Below are 22,192 nucleotides of genomic sequence, written 5' to 3'. Positions count from 1 at the left end.
TAAAATCCACAGCTCTTGCCTCTCCACACTAGATGAGCATAGCCAACTGTCGTCTGGTCACATTCACCTGGATGTCTCACAGGCTTCTCAAATTAGTTTGTCCAAGAAACTATCCACCATTTACAGCATGATATCCAGACAAAGTCACAATGCCAATAAATCTGTTTCTTTATTTTCTAAAATGAAGATAGAAAATTTACAAGAGGCTGATTTAATCATAATTAGGAGAGGCTCAAACAAGTAATTGTGTTTGTTTGTTTTTTTTTAAATCTGAAAAATCCAGGGTCTCATACTATAACACCAAGGCATAGCTTGAGATGTCTACAACACAGTGTACTCTAAATAAACTAATGACTGGATTTCACCTCAACAATTGCACTGGCGAATAGTTACCAAGCTCTTCCTGTGTGCTAGGAGCTTTACTTGTGCTCTTGTCTTTTTTTTTTTTTTTTAAAGATTTTATTTATTTATTTATTTATCAGAGAGAGAGAGAGAGAGAGGGAGAGAGAGCAAGCACAGGCAGACAGAATGGCAGGCAGAGGGAGAAGCAGGCTCCCTGAGGAGCAAGGAGCCCGATGTGGGACTCGATCCCAGGACGCTGGGATCATGACCTGAGCCAAAGGCAGCTGCTTAACCAACTGAGCCACCCAGGCGTCCCAACTTGTGCTCTTGTCTTACATGAACCTTATGATGAGGAAATTAAGTCTTAGAGGGGTTAAATGACTTGTACAAGGTCTCGTAGCTCATAAGCGTTGGAGTTGGGTTTCCAACCTAAGTGGCCTAACTTCAGAACATGTGCACTTCACTTCTCTGCAGTACTGGAAGCAAATTATTCTTACATTCCAGACAAAAGGACTAGAAGGCTGTGAGCTAGGTGTTGCTAAGTCTATCGATGGAGATGCTAGCGGGGAGGAAGAAGACTAGGAGATATAATAAGGCATGGAGAATTTGGGGAAGAGAGCTCGTAAGGTGAAATAGCTAACAAATAGGAACTTTTTTTTCTTTTTTTAAAATGCTGTTTATGCATTGTGCTAATTGGGTGTAGAAAAGTGATAGTTTCTGTCACGTGGTGAAGATAGGTAAATTCAGTATGAACTTTAAAATTTTAGACTTGTGTGCAAATTTTACAGAACATTCAGGGAATTAGATATACAAAGACTTCATTCGTTTGTTTCATTTATTCAAAGAGTTATTTCCTGAGTCCCTGCTACGTTGTGCTAGAAAGTGGAGAAACGAAGGGAAAAGTCACAGTCATTGCCATGAAGAAACTCAGCCTGTCAAAGAAGCTTCCACAGCAGTAACTCAGGAAGCAAGAATGGAGCTACAAGGACAGAGAGGAATTACACTGCCTGGACTGCTCAGAGAGTGACAATTGTATAGTTAGCTATTACCTGAAAAAAACGTTAAGGCTATGGGATGACAACAGGAGAAGACGCTAGAAAGGAACGCAGTGCGCAGATCTGAAGCGCTTGGGCTTTTTGCTATGACAACCCAAATTGCTTTTGGTGGAAACACAAGGGGACATGCATTTTCTTGCAGCATCAGTTTTATTAAAATGATCTTAAGTCAAAAAGGACACACACTTTATTAAAATTTGAATGTATTGTGTAGTTGAACACGATGGCATGTGATTAGAAAGTTATGACGGGAAACGAAATTCTACAGCTGGGCAGGCAGATGGCTTTGACTCCCACCCCCCAAAACCTTGGGGCTGGATTTCCAGGCCCCGAGGTCTCACGTTCTAGGGCAGGTGGAGAAAACAGTATTTTAAGTGTGTGAGAGAAGTGTTTGAAGAGTTAGGTACACGGACTGGGAAGAAACCGTGGCGCTAGGAACTCGGAGTCTGTGCTCTCCTCTGCTCCCCAGACTTCTCATCAGTTCCTAAAGACCCTCCACTAGGTGCCCCTTTGTCACCACACACGCCTCGCTAGCTGGAAGCTACCCTTTTCAACTCCCGGCCCTCGTTGCCAGGGCAACCGCCAAAGGCTTCGAGGGCGCGGCATGCGTCTGACGTCACTACGTGGCGCCGCCAGATCCGGGGACCGCGCGAAGCCTCACTTTCCCCGAATCGCGGCCGTAGGTGACCGGAGTGGAGAAGTTGGGAGAGGGCGCCGAGCAAAAGTCCCACCCAGCCTGGGGGCTGGTGTGCGGGTCGCCGCGGGAGAGAGGCGCGGTAGGAACAGGTTGTGGGTGCCCCGGGCCAGGGCTGCGGGAATTACTCGGTGCCGCCCTCGCTGTGACGGCCCTGCCGGCTTTCTCCCTGGCTTGTTGCTAAGGCCGCCGGACTCCGTTGCCAAGGACCTTGGAGCTGCTGAGCCTCGGAGAGCGCGCCCTTCCTTTCCAGAGGAAAGGAGAGTAGTCCTCGTTGGCCTTAATGGAAAACCGGCCGTCTACCACCACCTCCTCCCCCTATTCCTTAAAAAACAAAACAAAAAAACCCCTTTTTTGTTGTTGTTCTCTCCCCCCCCCCCATACACGTCGCTTATTTTTTTAACTTTGACAGCAGCCTGGCCTTGAACTATTCTTAAATATTTGGAAATGTATGGTATTGGAGGGGAAGAGGGTAGGAAAATGGAAAGCAGATTTTAAGACTCAGTGCTGTCCCCTTGGATTTACTTTATGGTAAAAAGGAATTGAAATGGGTGGATACTGGGCTCTTTCGCTGCACTTTAGAATTTGAAGGAGCTCTAGAGATGGAGCATGGCTTCTTTAGTGGGGTGCCTATTACACTTTGGGAACTTTCTAAACAACGGATGAGAAAGTAGGAAGAAACGTGGCTTCTGCCCCTTGATAATTTAGCAAGCCGTCTAGTGTAGTGGTCTCAGAGCGTGGTGCAGGAAGAAAATGCATATGGGGAAGGAAATAGAGTATGTGATCTATCCAAAATAATGAAACGAAAGTATGCTTTCCTATCATTGACACAGATATCCATAGCCCCTTTCAGATGAGCAGATGGGCTGCAGTACCTAAGGAAACTAAGGGAAAGTAAGGGTTCCACTGTGGATCTTGCTTGGTCTGCTTGCTCTCTGATATTATGATATCATTTAGATGTTTGGGTCAGGTGGATTCTAGTGCCTATTTAGAGTCTTTGTATTGTTTTGTAAAAGAATGAGCAGTGACTGATAATATTTGTAGCACAAAATAGTTCTTACCTTTTCACTTCCTCTCACCATTATTACCTCTTTACACCACCCTCGATGTGTCAATGGAAAAGCACTCAAGAGAGTTAAGTGTAAGATAAATTAAGCAGTTTTCTTCTACAGACAACTCATATACCATTCTTGTCAGTGGTATGCTCCCAGATGGATATATTTTTTAAATACTTTATTTATTTATTTTAGAGTGAGAATGTGAGGGGTGGGGTTATAGAATCTCTATCAGACTTCTGTTGAGCATGGAGCCAGTCTTGGGGGCTCAATCTCAGGACCTGGAGCAGAAATCAAGAGTTGGATGCTTAACTGAGCGACCTAGGCACCCCTGCCAGATGGATATTATTTTTAATATATTAATATTTTGAGAATACTTAATTTGTAAGGTAAAGGGTGATACTTCTAACAATAAGTGAAAAATATTTGTTTTTTGGAAAGAAGCTCTCTAAACAGAGTTTTTGAAAGTAGATATAGAAGTGTTTGCATTGAGTATGTGTGTATTGATGTTATTGCTTGAAGTTATGTAAGTGTATTACACGTAAAAACTGTCCTGTATGCATAAAACCTTTGGGAGCTCAGTTTTCTGGCATGTTTTATAAAAGTTTTTTAAATGAAGAGTTTCAATGACTTTTTGAGCTCATTCAAAATATAATGTAGCACCTTCCTACTAGTACCTCTCAGGAACATCTTTTTCACATAAAGGAAGGTAGAAGTTTCTTGTTCCAACAAAAACTTTTGTAGGTTTGGTAGGTAGTGTTGGAAAATATACACCATGATTTGTTGAGGCCAGCTCTGCTTTTCTTATATTTCTGGGTAGGATCTTTGTGCTTCTTTTCAGCTATGAGAGTTATTAAAATTTATGATCAAAAGGATTATTAATTTATTAGTCTTCACCAACACTAGAAGTAGTTACTTTAATTACCCCCAATTACAGAGTTGAAGAAGCAGAGACAGAGATTTATTTATTTCTAGGTCATACTGTTCCTATCAGGACCTTCTCAAAACAGAAACTTGAGATGATAGTAGATTCTCTCTGAATTTTCACTGAAGTGCAGTGTTAGGTCAACATATTTAAAGCCTGCCTTACCTTATCTTAAAGTAGTATCTGAAAAATTCAGTGAGGCATTGATTACCATAATTGTGAAAAATGCCTTGGGAATGAATGTGAAGTATGATATTGAGAGGTAAGTCATCTGCTAGTAGTAGGATGAGGAAATTAGGTGACTATATTAAATCAAGAAAATTGCAATTTAAATTGTTCTGTGTATGAAACAATCCTACATTTAATTTATCCTTCCAAGGCACTTCAAAGTGGTCCCATCACGTTTGAAATATTTTGGGACTGAATTATGTGGAGTTTCGTCCTTGTGAAGATTTCTAATTTGTTAAGTAGATGAAAATCATCTCATGAGGAATCACTTGAAAAAGCATCAGTGTTAATCCTGAAGAAGAGAAAACTAAGGAGTTGAGTCTGTCCCCAAATATTTGAAAAGCTGTCATTTGGAAGTGGAGGAAGGCTTCACCTGTGTTACCTTAATGAATATCCTACAGTGTAGTTAATAACTAAAGCTTAAGGTGGGAAATGCTCTAGTGGAAGAATGACTGGAGTGCTATTCGAGTGAGGGAATGGAGTAATCAAGTAGCAATAAGCAGAAAACAGCGTGGGAATCAGAGTGCCAAGGAATCAGAGTGCCAAGAAACAGAGAAGATCAGGAAAGGCGGTGTACAGCTTGGGATTGGAGCTAAACCTAGAAATAGCAGCAAGCAATTGGGTATATGAATTTGGGTGCATGTGATGGAGAGTTCCTTGGTAGAGATGAAAATTTAGAAGTAATCTGATTAGGCAGGAAATTATCACTGCGAACTAGAGTCCTCCTGTTAGTAGAAAAGAGGAAAGTGGGGAAGAGGGAACAATGAACCATCACTGGCTGGTTAAGCAACTGATATATTACCTTATTTATCCTCAGTAACAGCCTTTATAGGTTTGTATTATTCTCCCCTTTTCATAGGTCTGGAAATCGAGTTTTAGGAAGATTAAATAATCTACCTAAATTCATAAACCTGGTAATTGGTAGAGATGAGGATACAGACCCCAATCTGAGCCAATAGCTCCTTCTATCTTATCACACCACATTGATCACATCTGTAGAGTTGAGTGTGGGAAGTGAAGGGAAAGAATAGGGAAAGAAGATGTTAAGTTTTTCATCATGAGGGACCAGAAAATTGGTGGTACCTTGAATTAGCAAAGGGTCCATAACTTCAGTGTGATAACCTTAGTTTTGATTACCTTCAGTTTAAGGAGCTTGTAATGTACTGAGTAGGAGAGTTCGTTTTGTCCCTTGAAAAACAGGACTTGATACGCCGATGTTAGCATTTGGAACTTTGGAAATACAGAGGCCAGAGAAGATAGAGATATTAGGGGATGTGCCAACCACTTTCTCCTTTCAGGTATCTAGTCCATATTTTCTGAATATAGCCAGAAGTTTGCAGTTGAGTTTCTAAAAGCATATTTTGACAGTATGAATGGAAAAAAAGTTTATTCTTATATATCTTATTTTCTTACAGATTGTTTTCCATTTGCTATTATTGATAGTTATTGACGTTCATATAATTTCATATTTTCTCATTAGTCTTTCTGGTATTTTGTTCCATGCTATACCCTTTTTGTATCTCTTTTATTGTATTTTCTACTCTGTTCTGGGTTGGTCTTACGTTCTCAATGAATCCCTCATTCCCAAAATTCTGAAATCAAGTCTCATTTGACTGCAGGAATAAAAGGGAAGCAATGCAGAAATCAGAGTGCCATGGAGTTGTACAGTTGAGAAACAGAAAGGCAGGTACAGAACATTGCTTTTTAAATGAAAAGGTGAATTTTGTTAATAGACATTGTTATACAGATGGATAAGAGTGAGCTTTATCTCTTTCACTTCTTTTTTTGTTGATCTTCTGTTTTTTCCAGGTAGCTGTGATCAAAGGACATCATCAAGCGTACAAATAAAACATAGGACTACAGTTCAACAAAGCAACTCCTCATCTTTAACCAGTTCTCCAGAGACTGCAAGAAAAGCTCATCCTCGACCAAGTGATAAACTTAACCCTAAGACCATTAACCCAGTAGGTACAAAAGACATTCCTGACTCAGCAGATTTTTCAAAGTAATAGACATTTAGCAAACTGTTAAACCATTCTGAATGCTGTCCCAAGTTCCTTTTGTTTGTATTTTTTTTTTTTTTTGCTTACATTTAAGCTAGTGACAAAAGGCATATGGTAATCATGATGAAGAATGGAAATGATGTGAGTATGGAAGTGAGAAGGTGTAGAGAATAACCAGTTATGGTATATACTGTCATATTCATGGATGAGTGTATTAGAGTATAAAGTAAATTGCACATCAGCTTTATTTTTACTTAATATAGTTCTCTTACTTCCTAACATCAGTGAATAAACTTGTATTCAGTTGACATAGGATGAATTACCTGCTTCAAGTTGCATAAACATCTTGGACCATTTTGCTATGATCTATAAATTAGCTCCCCCAGAAATCCCAACTCTAGTATTAGCCTCCTTTGCCTTCTGACAGCAATTTTTTTTTTTTTAAAGATTTTATTTATTTATTTGACAGAGAGAGATCACAAGTAGACAGAGAGGCAGTCAGAGAGAGAGAGAGAGAGAGAGAGAGAGGGAAGCAGGCTCCCTGCTGAGCAGAGAGCCCGATGCGGGACTCGATCCCAGGACCCTGAGATCATGACCTGAGCTGAAGGCAGCGGCTTAACCCACTGAGCCACCCAGGCTCCCGCCTTCTGACAGCAATTTAATCAGATTTAAGAAACATGAGATTTATGCACATGAAAGTGAATAATTATAAGCGTGTAGATCAGTGAATTATCCAAAAAGCGAGCACACCTATGCTACAAAACCAGGTGGTGTCTGCCCAGCCTTGCATAGGGTAAGATGATCATGGTTTCAGCCTTCAAAAGGGATTATAAGAGTGGCTGAGACACTGACTTAGATGGCAGGTAAAATACAGCAAGGATACAATGAATTGGCCAAGGGCAGAAGGAGATTGTCTGACTTTACAAATGGAAAGTAGTATAGGCATATGTATTTCCTTCTTTCTGTAATTTGCACAGTGTCAAGTTGAATTCCTGAAGAATGCCCTGCTCTCTCCTTGTTCTTGCTTCTTTTTCCTGTGTTTAGTTGAGAGAATTGATGGTGATACTTGAGTCTTCTTCCTCTCTTTAAAGAAGAACTTTTTAAAGTAGTAATATAAGGAGCTCTAATTTTAAATCTTATTAAAAATGAAGGAAAATTTTGAGAAATAAATGATTTGACCTGAGAAGACAGTATATTATACAAGACAATGTCTAAGATCTGTACAAGCTACCAATCCAAAGTAAGTCAGTTAGAAGTTAGGATAGAGTTCACCACTGGGGAAAAAGGTAGTTAGGGATTGGGAAGAGGCGCTGAGGAGGTTTCTAGGGTGCTGGTAACATTCAGGTGTTCCACACCTGAGTGTTGTTACACCAGTGTTTTGGAGAATTCACTGGTCTGCATACCTATAATTTATGCACTTAAATGTGTGTAAGTTTTGAGTATTTCACTTGAATCAAAAGTTTTAAAAAAATTTTTAACCGAGTATAGTGGGCTGTGTTTAATAAGGTTGATTATTTTAGAGTTGAAATATGGTCTGTAGTGATATGGTTAAAAATTGAAGGGACAACAGGTTTTTTTTGTGGTAATGGAATTCTGGTAAAATTGGGTAAAAATTGACAAAACTAAGCCATTGGTAAAAAAAAATTTTTGATAATGTGGGACCTGGAAGATGAAAATATGATTATATCTAAAATGAGTTAAAAAGAAAAGGAAAGGAATTGCTTAGAATTTCAATCAGAAATTTTGTCTTGGTGGGTGGGATTATTTATGTGATCTATAGGTTCAAAAAGTAAGATCATTTGCTAATAGTTGCTAGAACTAAAAAAAAGTATCTATAGCCCTAAGTTGTCTTAATTTTTCCCCCAGTAGAAGAATATTTTTTCAGCTTTCCCTATCTAATATGATTACTTGAAAACAGTTTTTTGGTTTTTTTTTAAGATTTTATTTATTTATTTGACAGAGATCACAAGTAGGCAGAGAGGCAGGCGGTGGGGGCCGGGAAGCAGGCTCCCCACTAAGCAGAGAGCCCGATGTGGGGCTCGATCCCAGGACCCCAGGACCATGACCTGAGCTGAAACAGAGGCTTTAACCCACTGAGCCACCCAGGCACCCCGAAAACAGTTTTAAAAACACATTTTTCTTATTAGGAATTTTAGTTAGATGAATGAAATATTAGAATTTCTTTGAATTATACAGAATGTGGATTGAAATTTATAAATGCATCTCTTATTATATGCTAATGAAATTTTCATCTGTGTGTTTTAACTTCAAACGTGGTTTTCCGGAGGAAAAAGAGTTAATTCTAAACTTATGCCCTTAAATGTATTTTTTAATTACTGCATGTATTTTTAAAGATTTTTTAGCTAGTTACATCTTTAAAATAGATTAGTAAGTTTGTACTTTGTAATTTAGACAACTGTATTTCATTTGATTATGTTCAAGTACCATGTGATACTTACTTTTTGTGCCTAAATTATTTGTGTCTCTGATCGACTATGTTGAAATTATGCATGCTGTGATTATTCAGTTGTCATCAATCGCTTCTTACATGGTCTTTGGGAATACAGACTTAATGTATTCTTAAGGTAATACGTAGACAAACGGAAAGTTGTGAAGTTCTGTATCTAAGCAGACACATCCAGGCATGTGTTTGTGAGAGCCTTGTTCTCTCTTCAGCTCTATCACCCCTTTCCATCCTAAGCCTTTCTCTTTTATAGAAGCGTAAAATGAGTTTGGAGAAATTACAGGTTCTCTGACCGTCCAGACATCCACATTTGCCTGGAGGATAAGTAGGAGATGTGTTGGAGGCTGAAAACAAATCTGCTTTCTGTATACTTACCTCTCCTTCTCCATGGACCCCTCACCTTGAAGAACACAGTGGCAGATAGTAGAAAAATGTATTACCTTTACTATATTTATTTGTGATGTTCACTCTTAATAGTATTTATCTGTATTATATTTATTATACATCTAATTCCAGCTTCCTTCAAGCCTCCCGAAACAAGTTAGGGGTATAAATTAAGTAGAGAACGCGTGGTTGGGGTTCCTGTACTGAGGGGTTGGTAATTTTCCTCAGTTTTGTTGCTGAGCAGACTGATGCACTTGGTACCAGTGTCATGGGTTGAAAGCCAGGATGTCCATTCGCCCCTGACCTCAATAGGATTAAAGTTGATTAGGGATCATCACAAAGTGGAGTTGATAGTATATTTATCATATTCTTTTCATTTTTTATTTCAGTTTGGTGAACAATCACGAGCTCCTTCTGCATTTGCAGCCATTTACTCTAAGGGAGGGATTCCTTGCAGGTAATATCAATACAGGTTATAACTGACCATATTATTCAAAATAATTGAGTAAAATTGATAACAGTGTTTAGTTTAAATGTATTGAAATCTTTATTTACTAGGGAGGTTGAAATAAAGGTACTTTATTCAGGCTTTGGTTGTTGAACTGGTATAGATCGTGGGATATTGTTAAAGAAGATCATTTTAATTCCAAAATAGAATTACCAATAGATCTATAATTTAAGAAATTGAATGAACCAGTTTCTGAAACAATATAAGCCTTCATAGGCTTGGGCAAGTTGCAAATAAATAGTCCTATTTTGTTTGTAAATTGGAAATTGAGAATTTAACAAAACTGTTTCATTATTTTTTGAAATGATATTTCAAAAATTTTTTAAATTATTGAAATTATATTTTTTAATGAGTACATACAGGTATTTTTTCTCAGTTTCGATACTTGCTACCTTTTGGGATAGACATCAGAACTGTTCTAAAGAAGACAATATAATTACTAATAGAGTGATACCATTTTAAGATTTCACTATCAAGAAACATTTATTTCTTATAAGTATATCCAGTTTTAGCCTGTTCTAGATGATGGAAAATATTATTTTCATTGTAAAAAGAGTAATCACAACATTCTTTCTGTAGTCTAAAATTCAAGAAATACAGTTTTTAGTGGTATCTTCAGATTTGGACACATAAGCTCACATTCTTCATTTTATTGTTAGTATTTTTTTATTTACATTCTGAGTTGAGACTGTATTTTAAGGTTCTTATACCTCCCTTTCTCACTCCATGCAATTATGGTTGCTAAAATAGTAAAAATATTACCAAGGTCTCTTGATACGAAGAAAATAATGCTAAAGAAGGTGTCAAGAAGTTGAGAAGAACAAAAGGGAAACATTTGAAGGTGATGTGTAAGTTCACTGTCATAATTATGATAGCTCATTGATGTATTCACACATCAAAACATATAAAATTTTATACTTTATAACCATGTGCAGTTTTTTGAATGTTGGTTATTTTTTTTTTTTTAAGATTTTATTTATTTGAGAGAGAGAGTGAGCACAACTGGGGGAAGCAGAGGCAGAAGGATAAGCAGCCTCCCCATTAAGCAAGCAGGGAGCCTAACAAGGGGCTTGATCCTAGGATCCCAAGATCATGACTGAGCCAAAGGCAGGCACTTAACCAACTGAGCCACAGAGGCGCCCCTGTTGAATGTTGGTTATGTCTCAGTAAATGTTGTTTAAAACAAAACAAAACAGCAGTGACTAATTGAAGGGGCTACCATTTGTAACCTGGTGTGGGCTACTTAACCTCCTGCCCTCAGTTTTCTTCTATTTAGCAGGGCTAAAATCTGCCTTGTCTACAGATCATTAGGATTAAGTGATCCATATCTGAAAAATACTGTTCCATATAAAACAAGTTATTATTTCTCATTATCACCTTTCTTTGCTTGCACATCTGTAGGTTATCTGTTTTGACTTGACTAAAACATGTCAAGTGTAGCATTTGTATTAAGACTCACAGACAGCAGCATGCTTGAGTTCTGAAACTGTAGGCTTAACAAATGTGGAGTTTAGTTTTGCCATCAAACAATTTTACCAGAAGAGTAAGAGTTTGTGGGATTATAGACATTGTTGCGTAAGGTATCTTTGTAATATCATTTCAAGCTATGGTATTCCTGCATGTTACAGAATAGTTCTAGTATGGTTATGTTATAGAAAGGATATGAATATGTTAGATAATTACTGTTTAGGATATAATTATGTTGCCCATGTTATGTTCACTGATGTTTGTTATTTTAGATTGGTCCATGGTTCAGTGAAGCACAGATTACAGTGGGAATGTCCTCCTGAAAATCTTCCATTTGATCCTCTTCTTATTACTTTAGCTGAGGTAAATGTATATTCCATTTCTCCTGAATGTTTATGGAAAAAAAAACTTTAAAAATCATATTAAGTATTATTTTGTAATGCATCAGTAAATCTTATTCTTTGCTCTGGAAACCAGAGTCAAGCAATAGTCATTAAAATACCACACTCCCTTAGGAATTAATTATGATCAATATATGTTTATCAGAAACTGATTAATCAGGTTTATAAACAACTTTTTTTAAGATTTATTTATTTATTTGACAGCTAGAAATCACAAGGAGGCAGAGAGGCAGGCAGAGAGAGAGGAGGAAGCAGGCTCCCCGCTGAGCAGAGAGCCTGATGCAGGGCTCCATCCCAGGACCCTGGGATCATGACCTGAGCCGAAGGCAGAGGCTTTAACCCACTGAGCCACCCAGGCGCCCTAGGTTTATTAACAACTTAATCTACGCAGGATTTTGTAGATAAGTGGATGAAATATTCATACTTAATTCCAAAAATAAAAGTACTTAAAGTCATAGGGAATTAGTCATTTCAGTAGAACATCAACAATTTCACATCAACAATTTAACATCAGGTAACGAGTGATCTATTTCTATACAACCAGTCATGTTTAATGTGAGCATATGTTTCATAGGGAACTGATTTTAACTACTTAAACATCCTTTTGGAGAAGTCTCTGGGCTTTTATCTACCTGTACATTTTAAGTAGAATATCACGGAGATCATTTTTTAATAGAGGATTTTAGGAAAACTTCTGATCAATTCCTTTATATTATTTAACATTTTATATCAGGAAAAAGTTGGCAGAGTATTAGCTTGAGGTGAATTAATGATCTCTTCTGTAAAATTTATTCCTTTTGTTAGAGTCACAAGTTGAGAAATGAATTAACCTGTTGTCTTGTATTTAAGTTATAGATACTGGTCTTTTTTAAGAGTTAAGGATCATTTTTGTTGTCTTTGTTTTTTAAAATTTATTGCAAAATTATTTTGGTATGATAGCGGTGTATTTTTATGGGTAGCCTATTTTGAAATTAAGTTTTGATCAAAGTCTTTTAAACTTGGTATTAAAAACTTAAAATGTGGGACGCCTGGGTGGTGCAGTGGGTTAAAGCCTTTGCCTTTGGCTCAGGTCATGATCCCAGGGTCCTGGGATCGAGCCCCACATCAGGCTCTCTGCGCAGCGGGGAGCCTGCTTCCCCCTCTCTCTCTCTGCCTGCCTCTCTGCCTACTTGTGATCTCTGTCTGTCAAATAAATAAAAAAAATCTTTTAAAAATTAAAAAAAAAAACCTTAAAATGTATCAGTGTTTCATTTGTTCTTTTAAGAATTTTAAACTTTTTGTATATGGTAACCGTTCTTTAGATGAATCAGTACTATAGTAACACCTTTGAAAATGTGCTCCAGCTAATCATAATGGAAAGGGAATACTTTAATTTGGGGAGTCCCTACAGGGAGTCTGTGTTTAGTGGAGATCACATAAAGTCAGTCCTTTAAATACTTATTTTCCAAACACCATTGCCTTTATTTCTGTGTTGGGTAGATTGTTAGCCTTCCCCTCTACTCATTTAATAATGGGGAAGTACTGACAGGACCACCACTATGGAAATTCATTTCACCTCTTGACCTGATTCCTCATCTCTAAAATGAATGGGATTGGGGCACTCTTAAGATGCTAGAACCTGTGGTGCAAAGTGGTGCTGGTGTGCTTGGCTGCACAGCTTTCAAAAGCATCCAGGAAAGGAAATGTTTGATCACTGTTTGGAAGCAGATAGTTTGGTCTAGAGGGCAAATTGGTTGAAAATTACTATTTTTAGGCATGACTTTGCAGCTAGTTATATTTATTCACAGACAATAAGAAGTCCAACTGAGGGAGTATTGCTATTGCTTTTTTTGTTTGATGTTTTTACAGAAAGCCAGATGGCCCTTCTATCTTGACTCAGAGTGATGGGTTAAATCATGAAAGAGTACTATCTAGTAGTTGCTGATGCATTTAGGGTGAAAGAGATTATACGGGTTTTTTTCATATTTTTATTTCACATCCCAAAGTAAAAAAATGACATTTATAATCTTACATTGGTTTTTGAACCTAGGAAATGATGTTTTAAAAATACCTTAATGTAAAATATTTAAATATGAAGGGAACAATATTTTAGAAACTCATTAAACAAGTTGTAAAGTCACTGTAAAGGTAGGAGGTCCAATAATTATGTCCCTAAAATGGTGGTTATAAACCAGCATTTTAGATGCTTTCAGGCAGTATTTGGGAGTATATACAAAATGTTTTTTAGTATCTTAGTGAGGGTGTCTTTTTCTTTTTTTCTTTTATTTATTTACCTTTCCTTCCCTCCTTCCTCTTTCTTATTTCCTTTATTTTTCCTTTGCTTTTCCTTCCCTTTTTCCCGTTCCTTTGATTTTTAAAACATTTTTCTTCCTTGCTGTGGGTAGAAATTCTTCCTGTCTCATGTATGTCCTTTGCTCCACAATTTCTGAGTGTAATTGAAATTATAATTATTGAAATTATAAATCATGATTAGGAAAACCATAATAAAACTTTATTTTCATTTAGACTAGTGAGGATTCAGTTTTGTGTCTTGTTTGTTTCTGTGTTTTGTCTTTGACAGGGTTTGAGGGAGACTAAACATCCATACACCTTTGTGTCGAAGGAGGGTTTTAGAGAATTGCTGTTGGTCCAAGGAGCTCCTGAGAAAGCTGTACCTTTGCTTCCAAGACTGATTCCTGTGCTAAAGGCAGCTCTGGTATCTTCTATTCCTTTGGACTTCCTGTGGTACATTTAGACTACTTTATGTCTTTTTTCTTTTAAATTATATGCATATTGGTCCTTTACCAGTGATTTTGGTGCATGTGCAAAATTAGGCCACACTTATTCAGGGACAAATGATTACTTATTTGAAGACGCCTTTAGAGGGTATATGAAAGAAGTTCGTACATTTGGAGTAATTGGAGAAAGTAATAAAAGTCACATCAGTCTTGCTGCATGCTGCGATATGGTTCAGTTAGTGTTTCAGTCAAGCTGGAAATTTATTTATTTATTTTTTTGTTTCTAGATGGTACAGCATTAAAGGTTGGTTCTGGGTTTAGTTGCTTATCTTCTGCTTTTGAATGTTCAATCTTACTTTTTTTTTTCTGGTTTGACCTTTCTTTTTCTCTAAATTTCCTTTTCTCCTCTTTCCTCTCTTGTCCCAACTAACCCCACAGGTCCACATGGATGATGAAGTGTTCGCAAGAGGACTGAATGCTCTCGTGCAGCTGAGTGTAGTCGTTGGTCCTTCTCTAAATGACCATCTGAAACATCTGCTTACAAGTGTAAGTATTGAAAAGATGAGAGAGTGGTTGTGAATGGTGTATCATGCCATGTCTATATCTTGTCATGATTCAGTGGTTTCAGATTAATCATTAACTGATTCAGAAATCTTTAAAAAAAAATCCATCATTCTTTAAAAAAAATATAGATCAGACCTAGTAGTTCATAAAATATTTTACAAATGTACAGTATTCTGTTTAATTTTTTTTAATGGAAAGCACTTATATGAGCAGAACTCAGGGTTATAAGAACCAGCAAGCAGAAGTTGAATGGACAAAAACTAATGGACGGTACAATGATATTATGCCCATATTGATTAGCCATGAATTATAAGGATACCTCCTATAGGGGTATATATCTGTGATTGTGCATTGCCACAGCCATGTTTTTCATCTTTGTTTTTCCCTGTAAGTTTTTTAGTGAGTCTGTAAATAGTATTCAGGATGAGACTTTTTTTCCTCTTAAGTGTAGTTTAATCCTGAGGACAAGTACACACTTGGATACTGGGAAGTTCAGCAAGTCCCCAAGACAACCCTTAGGTTGCTAGAAGGACTCATGAGACTCAGAAAAGCTGTTATATAGTCTTTCAGTTTATTACAGTGAAGGAATACCAGTTAAAATCAGTGAAGGAAGGAGGTGCATAGAGCAGAGCCCAGGAGGGACCAAGTGTGGAGCATCCACTTGTCCTTCCTCCCAACAGAGTTGTGTGGACAGTGCTGGCTTTTTCCAGTAAGGATATGTGGCAACACACAGGAGTATTGCCATCCTGAGAAACTCACCTCAGTGTGGCTTCCAGGCATGCATGTTCATGTTAGGGGCCTACCATGCCAGCATGACTGGCTGTCTGCATGGCTGACCTTAGTCTCCAGCCTCTCCAGAAGTTGAGTTGATTTCCTGTGGCCCAAGGCCCCCCGGGAAACAAAGATACTCTTACCTGGCAGGTCATACCAAGGGCTTAGGGTTTCCATCTAGGAGCCAGGGAGAAGAGCCAGTCCTTTCTTTAGGCAGAGTTAATCCTTTACTGCACACACTGATAAACCATTGAAAGTCCTTGCTGGAATAACCCACAGCCAGCATTTCTGTGTTCATCTTTCTGTAGTTCAGAGTTGAGGCATGTATTTTGATTATAGTTACACTGTTTTTTTTTCCTAGACCCATGTATCTGAGAGATCCTAGAACTGTATGTTTAACTTCTTACTCTACAGAGACTAATACACTCCAGGAACATTTGGCCCAAGCCTGTAGAAAGTAGGGATGATAGTGAATCTATCAGGACTGCTGTGCTGAGGCTAGGAATGGTGGGAGATGAATTCCCACCAGCACCAGGTGCTTGATAGGGAGAAGACACAGTGGGAATGGACTCTGAAACTTTAATATGGGGGAAGCCTTGGGAACGAAGGAAGAAAATCCTGGCAGGTTTTTGCTTATAATGTTTAGATCAGCAGGTTGTCCCTGAATAAACACAGGAATTTCACCCTAACAAATAAAATGGCTCATTTTAGATTGATTGCTCCAGTCAGACAAGCAATATTTTAACAAATCTGTTGCTCTCTGGCCTCCCATTTTGTGCCAATTATTATGCTATAGGCACTTAGACTATAATGCTGAACAAAAAACGATATGCTCTCTGCCCTTATGGAGATTGGTTTCTGGTTTTTTTTGGAGAAATAAGTAGCAAGGACATCCACTGAGAAAGTTGGAATGAGGTGAAGGGAATGTAATATACAAGAAAAGGAATCACACTGGATCCTTTCCTGCACTCGAAGTTGAGCAAGGCCCTGAACCTCCACTTCCTAAATACTCCTAAATAGCCTCCCAGTCCCACCCATCGGGGCAGAAAGAAAAAGGCCAGATTAATAACTGAACTATGTAAGTTTCTTTATTTGTTTTAATTTTTCTGGGCCAGTAGCATTAATGTTTGGTCACTCACATTCCTCCCCAGAACCCTGCTTTTTCTTATACTGGACTGACTTAAAGGGGACTTTAACCTTCTGGAGTGTTAGCACTCTGGGGAGGTCTGGATAACACGGGCATTCACATGCCTGTGGTATTCCATAGAGGAGAGAACCTCTGAAATAGGCCATGTGGGTTTAAATCTTGGTCTGTTAGCACACACCACCAAGAGACAGGCACCCCTGACAATCCATTGAGGTGCTTTGGTGCTCCTTCCTTACCTCACTTAACCCCTATTAGCCAGAAAGACTCCATTTTGATTAACATATATTTTTGTTTATAGACCTCTGCATTAGATGTTATTTGAAGGTTTTCCTTGACTAGAAAAAGAATTTCAAAACCAGTTACTGAGCCCATATACAACTCATTTTATTCATAGGCAAAACAAGTCCTATCCTTTCTTAGCTTCAGTTCAGACCTCCACTGACCCTGGGGGGAAGAGGAAATAAATCTTGATAAAAATGCAGAACCAAGGCCTTTGCCCAGAGATTCTGGTTAAGTAAGTATAGTGTAGGACCCTAGAATCTATACTTTTTGAGTAAGGATATCAGATGATTCTGGAGGTAGTGCTTCATGGATCTGCCTATAAGCCACTGCTCCTGGGTAGTGGGGTCTGCAGAAAGCAAAAAGATCTGATTTTGCAAGGGGCACTTTTTCTTTTTCTTTTTCTTTTTCTTTTCTTTTCTTTTTTTAATCCATGCTGGGCATGGAGCCCAGTGAGGGGCTTGAACTCGTGACCCTGAGATCAAGACCTGAGGTGAGTTCAAGAGTTGGAAGCCCAATTGACCGAGCCCCCAAGGTACCCCAAGAGGCACTTTTTCTTGTCCATCCCTAGGGCTATCTGTCCTCTCATTTAGAGTTGCTTTTCTCACATTTTTATCTTTTGGGGAATATTCTGACCCTTCCTCATCTTCATTGACCTGACTGAAGAAGGGCTTCTAACTCAGTGCTCAGTGATGGGAAGCAGTCTTGGGTTTCTTCCATCCATGTGAAGAGGAACAACCAGAAACCAAGTCTAGGGCAGGCCCTTATAAGTATTTGATCACTGACTACTTCCTGCATGGGCTTCATTTGTATTCCCAGAAAGTGGAGCCATGATCAAGTCCTGCTTTAGGCTGAAATGTTTAGGTCTTTGGGTGAGTAGAGTAATTCAGACATTTGGTGGGAGAACACTATTATAGGTTGTGCCTGATGATCTGAATGCTGTTTTTTCCTCTTTGTTCTTGTGATTCTATCCTCCTTCACCTTGTGCTCTCCCTATTCAGTCAGACTTCCACCTTTCTATCTGAAGCCCATTCAAGCCATGTCTAGGGACAGGTGGTCTTGTGGTTTGTAGTCTGAATGTCCTAACTATAACTGTAGAGAGTCATTCATGTGAATGCTCTGTCCTTTTTGTCTCTTCCCTTTCTTACACTGTAGGAAACATGTGTTTTAAGAGGTTTAGCTTTCCATCATGGTCCTCCAAATGCTCTTGCAAAATACAAAATGGAAAAGTATGCAGTTTCATAGAAAACTTACTCTGGATACCATACTGTACCAGATTTTATAGGATTCGCCTGATTTGAAATAATGTGAATTCTCTTTTAACAAATGTAATGGGTCTATTATGTATAAATTGCAATGAGATATTTTCTGAAAGAAGCCTTGGAGTCTAAAACAAATGAAATGGTGTTTGGGTACTTCTATACAGTAAGGTCTCAGTGGTTTTATTTCCAGTTAGCATACTCTTTAGTGAAGTTTACTTAAGCCTGTGGTGAATATTGTTGATTTTCAAATCATTTCATTCTCCCAATCTTACTTTAAAAGCTTTCCAAGAGACTGAGGGATAAGAAATTCAAAGAGCCAATCACCAGTGCATTACAGGAGCTAGAACAGCATGGTGGAAATGTAAGTAAAACATTATTCCTTAAGTCATATTTTTTTTTTTTAACTTTTACACTACAAAATTGGCTATATATAATGTATTATTTCAGCCATAAGTAATCATGTGGAGTTCACAGTATTTTCATATGAGAGCTCAGAGTTTCTGTCTTGCGTGGATCATAGTTTTTGAACATTGGGACCCCAACCAGACTGTGTAAATGCTGGGCCTGTACACTTTGTCTGTGCTTATATGGCACTCCATGTGGTGCAGATTTGCAGGTTTTTTTTTTTATTTTGGATGTTTTTGCTTAGACCATAGGAACGTTCAGAGAAGAAACAGATTAATGTAGAGAGCTCATTGAAGAATGTACTTTTTTTTCATTCATTTGCCATCAATTCTGTCTAAAAAAATGACAATTTTCCCATCCAAGGATTGAAATATGATCCCCAAATGGCTGCAGTACCGTGTCTGGAAGTGCACATGTTCTGGAACAGGCGTGTGCACACACATACACATGCAAGAATGACTCCTGAGTATTCTGACTTGCAGGAATGTGCAAGAATGGGAGGGAGGGAATCTCATTTTCTGTGTGGTATCAAATAAGTAGGTTAATTGAATTTTCATCTTTTAAAGAAGTGTTCACGTCATGTAGTCTTGGAAGTATTTCTGTAAAGCAGTGATCCCACCTTGTTTTGGAGATTACATTTAATCAGATCTGAATGATAACGTTGCATGTGATTATTTTAGCATTGTAGAACTTAAGTTTCATTGGAGGTACTTTCTAAAGGAATTATAAAGAAAATTTGTGTGACCATATACAGTTTTAAAATGGCAGAAGTGTTAGTTTAAGCTTTGTCTAAATTACCTAATTTGACCAATTCCAGTCACTTAAAATTGGTTATATTCTTCTCATGAGAAATGCTTAGAAAAAAGTTTAGGAGGAGGAAGTAAGTCCCTAGATTTCTTTGTTGTGTGTGGAGGATTAGCATTCAGACACCTTGTTGAGATGTACAAAACCATCTCCTAGCCAATCCAGTGTCTCTCAGCAAAAAGGAAATTCTTTTTGCTTGCAAATGCACTTCTGAGAATTGGAAAGCAAAATAATTTGTCATTTCCTCCCCTGTGAAATGCAAGTAAACAGATGCTAAATATTGATGGCACAGCTTTCAATCTGAAACTCTCCCTAGGTGGTTTTCACACATTCTGTGGAATGGGGCAAGAGGAAAGGGACTGGCCCAGTGTGTTAGATTTCAAGGGTGAATGCGGAGGAGGGAATAGTTTTCAAGTAAATAAACTTGAAAGGGGAATACAGAGGGATGTAGATGACCAGCCCAGGGCCACAGAGGTAGCTAACAAGGAGTTCCTGTTACTGCCACTTATTCTTATTAGTTTGGAATCCTGCTAATACAGAATTTTAAAAAATGATGAAGTTAAGTGTTGTGTATTCCTTTAGACTTTTTCTCGTTTGTCTAAAGTCTTACGTGATATTTTAATTAATAATTATATTTGATCAGATTTTCTGTTGGGATACCATTAATATAATAATTGATCACACTTTCTGGTGGCCAAATACCATCATGCTTGCTTTATAATCCTTCATGAAATTAATAAATGCCGTTCTTTCCCTACTAAATCCTTAAAATGTCTATATATCTTTCTTTTTTCTTTAAATATTAGAGGTGAGTCTTTAAGAGAGTCTCCTCAGTATTGCAGTTTCTCATTTCTTGGGGCTTGTGTGTCCCCCAGTGATGAAAACACTCAACTTCTGGGGAGACAGGAAAGTCTGCTCCAGGCACGGTCTCATTTTCTTACAACTGATCAGTTTGCTACCTGCCTTAAGTAGCAGTCATTTCACTCTTACCTTGATTTAATTTTCATCCTAAATTTTGGCACCATACTTCTACACACCACAATCTTGATTGAGCATGTGGGAAGTTACTACATGTCGGGGACTCAATTGGGTGTTATTTATTTATTTATTTATTTATTCATTTATTTATTTATTTACAGATTTTATTTCTTTATTCGAGAGAGAGAAAGAGAATGAGTGGTGGCGAGGGGCAGAGAGAGAGGGACAAGCAGGCTCTGCGCTGAGCAGGAAGCCCCACGATGGCTTGATCCCAGGACCCTGAGATCATGACGAGCTGAAGGCAGAGGCTTAACTGACTGTACCACCCAGGCAGGCGACCCTCAGTTGAGTACTTTTTGGACATTAAACTCACTGAATCCTCACTGCAGCTCTCAGGGGAAAATTTTGTTGTTATTACCCTTTAAAGATCTAGAAACTGAGGCTCAGAAATAATTAGCCCCAGATTTGACAGTGAAGTGACTGGCAGAAGGTGGATTCAAATGCTGGTGGTATGGTTCCTAACTACTTCCTTAGTTAAATACATTTTTTTTAAATGTTAAGAGACAACCTATATTTTACTCAACTGAGAAAAAAGTTCACTTCTCATTCCATCATTCTGTTCCCATTCCCTTTTGTTTGTTTTGAGTTTTGGATACTTTTTTAGGCATGCTTCTATAGATGGAATACCTATTAGGAGAACCCTGTGTGATACTAATGAAGCTATTTTTTTTCTGTTGACAGGGAAGCCTTATCATCATCAAATCTAAAATTCCAACATATTGCTCCATATGCTGTTGAAGAAGGGAGCCCACAGAAATATTGTTACTCCCTGGTGACAGGTGTTAAGTGCTGACCATAGGTACCTTTGGAACCTTTTCAGATTTACTTCCGTTTATTCTTCTGTCAGTCACAGCCACCGTTCATTATTTACTGCATTAAGATGAGTATACAGTTCCACTGAATCATAGTAAAAGTTATTCATCAACAACAAAAATAGAATGGTCAATGATGGAAAACTATTAAAAATAGTTCTATAATAGTACAATTTTAAGGGGTTGGTTTTTCATATTTTACAGTTTGGTATGAACAACCATTATTGGGTTTATAGTAGATGTGTTTGTATTTATTTTCTAGTGCCTTTTATTTATAATATCCCTTTTCACAATCAGTTTGTAGCTGTGTACTTATTTTTAGACATTTTGTCATTTCTTGGGTTTTATACTTATCAAGGCTATGGAAATTTAGAGTAGTGGACAAACATTTGTGAATTCACTGTTAATTATTGTCTGTAAATATGTATTTTATGGTGTAGGATACTTGGAAAAATTTCATACTAGAGTATTCTAGTTTAAGACATTTTTTTAAATATGTAAATTCTCTTGTAAGTATGTTATTTATTACACCTCTTTAAAACTATCTAAACTTTAGGAGTTGTTTATATTTAAGTAAATGATATTTTTGTATCCCATAGTCTGAAAATACTGGAGATACTCATTTCATGAAGATACTCAGAAATTAAAATCTTAAAACTCTTAAATGTACCCAGTGATTTTGTTGTGTTTGCTTAAGTTTAACAATTAATTTAATTGAAAAGTCTTTTAAGACCTACTTTATAGGCATAGTTCTCAGTGATGTCATTGTAGGAGCTGACCCTGGATCATTCTACAAGAGAAAGGAATAAGAGTGAAAAAGAGAAAACAGGAATAAGACTTTCCATCCTAAGGGAAAGAAGGGAGGCC

The 22,192-nt window shown here is 37.8% G+C and overlaps 1 protein-coding gene across 1 annotated transcript; it reads left to right on the top strand.

The window, feature by feature from the left end:
• The first annotated feature begins 2,011 nt into the window (after positions 1-2,011).
• On the top strand, positions 2,012-21,984 carry LOC111149123 (parkin coregulated like). Its single transcript, XM_022506048.1, has 9 exons — positions 2,012-2,173; positions 5,919-5,986; positions 6,109-6,263; positions 9,540-9,607; positions 11,398-11,488; positions 14,087-14,221; positions 14,682-14,789; positions 18,547-18,627; positions 21,195-21,984. The coding sequence occupies exons 2-9, from the start codon at positions 5,935-5,937 to the stop codon at positions 21,249-21,251; spliced, it is 747 nt and encodes a 248-aa protein (XP_022361756.1). The 5' UTR covers positions 2,012-2,173; positions 5,919-5,934; the 3' UTR covers positions 21,252-21,984.
• The last annotated feature ends 208 nt before the right edge of the window (positions 21,985-22,192 follow it).

The sequence above is a fragment of the Enhydra lutris genome, unplaced genomic scaffold, assembly GCF_002288905.1.
Source record: "Enhydra lutris kenyoni isolate GAN:26980312 unplaced genomic scaffold, ASM228890v2 scaffoldscaffold21, whole genome shotgun sequence".
In the NCBI taxonomy this organism is placed as follows: domain Eukaryota; kingdom Metazoa; phylum Chordata; class Mammalia; order Carnivora; family Mustelidae; genus Enhydra; species Enhydra lutris.
Note: the sequence above shows the minus strand (reverse complement) of the source record. Positions and strands in the feature narration are given on the sequence as shown.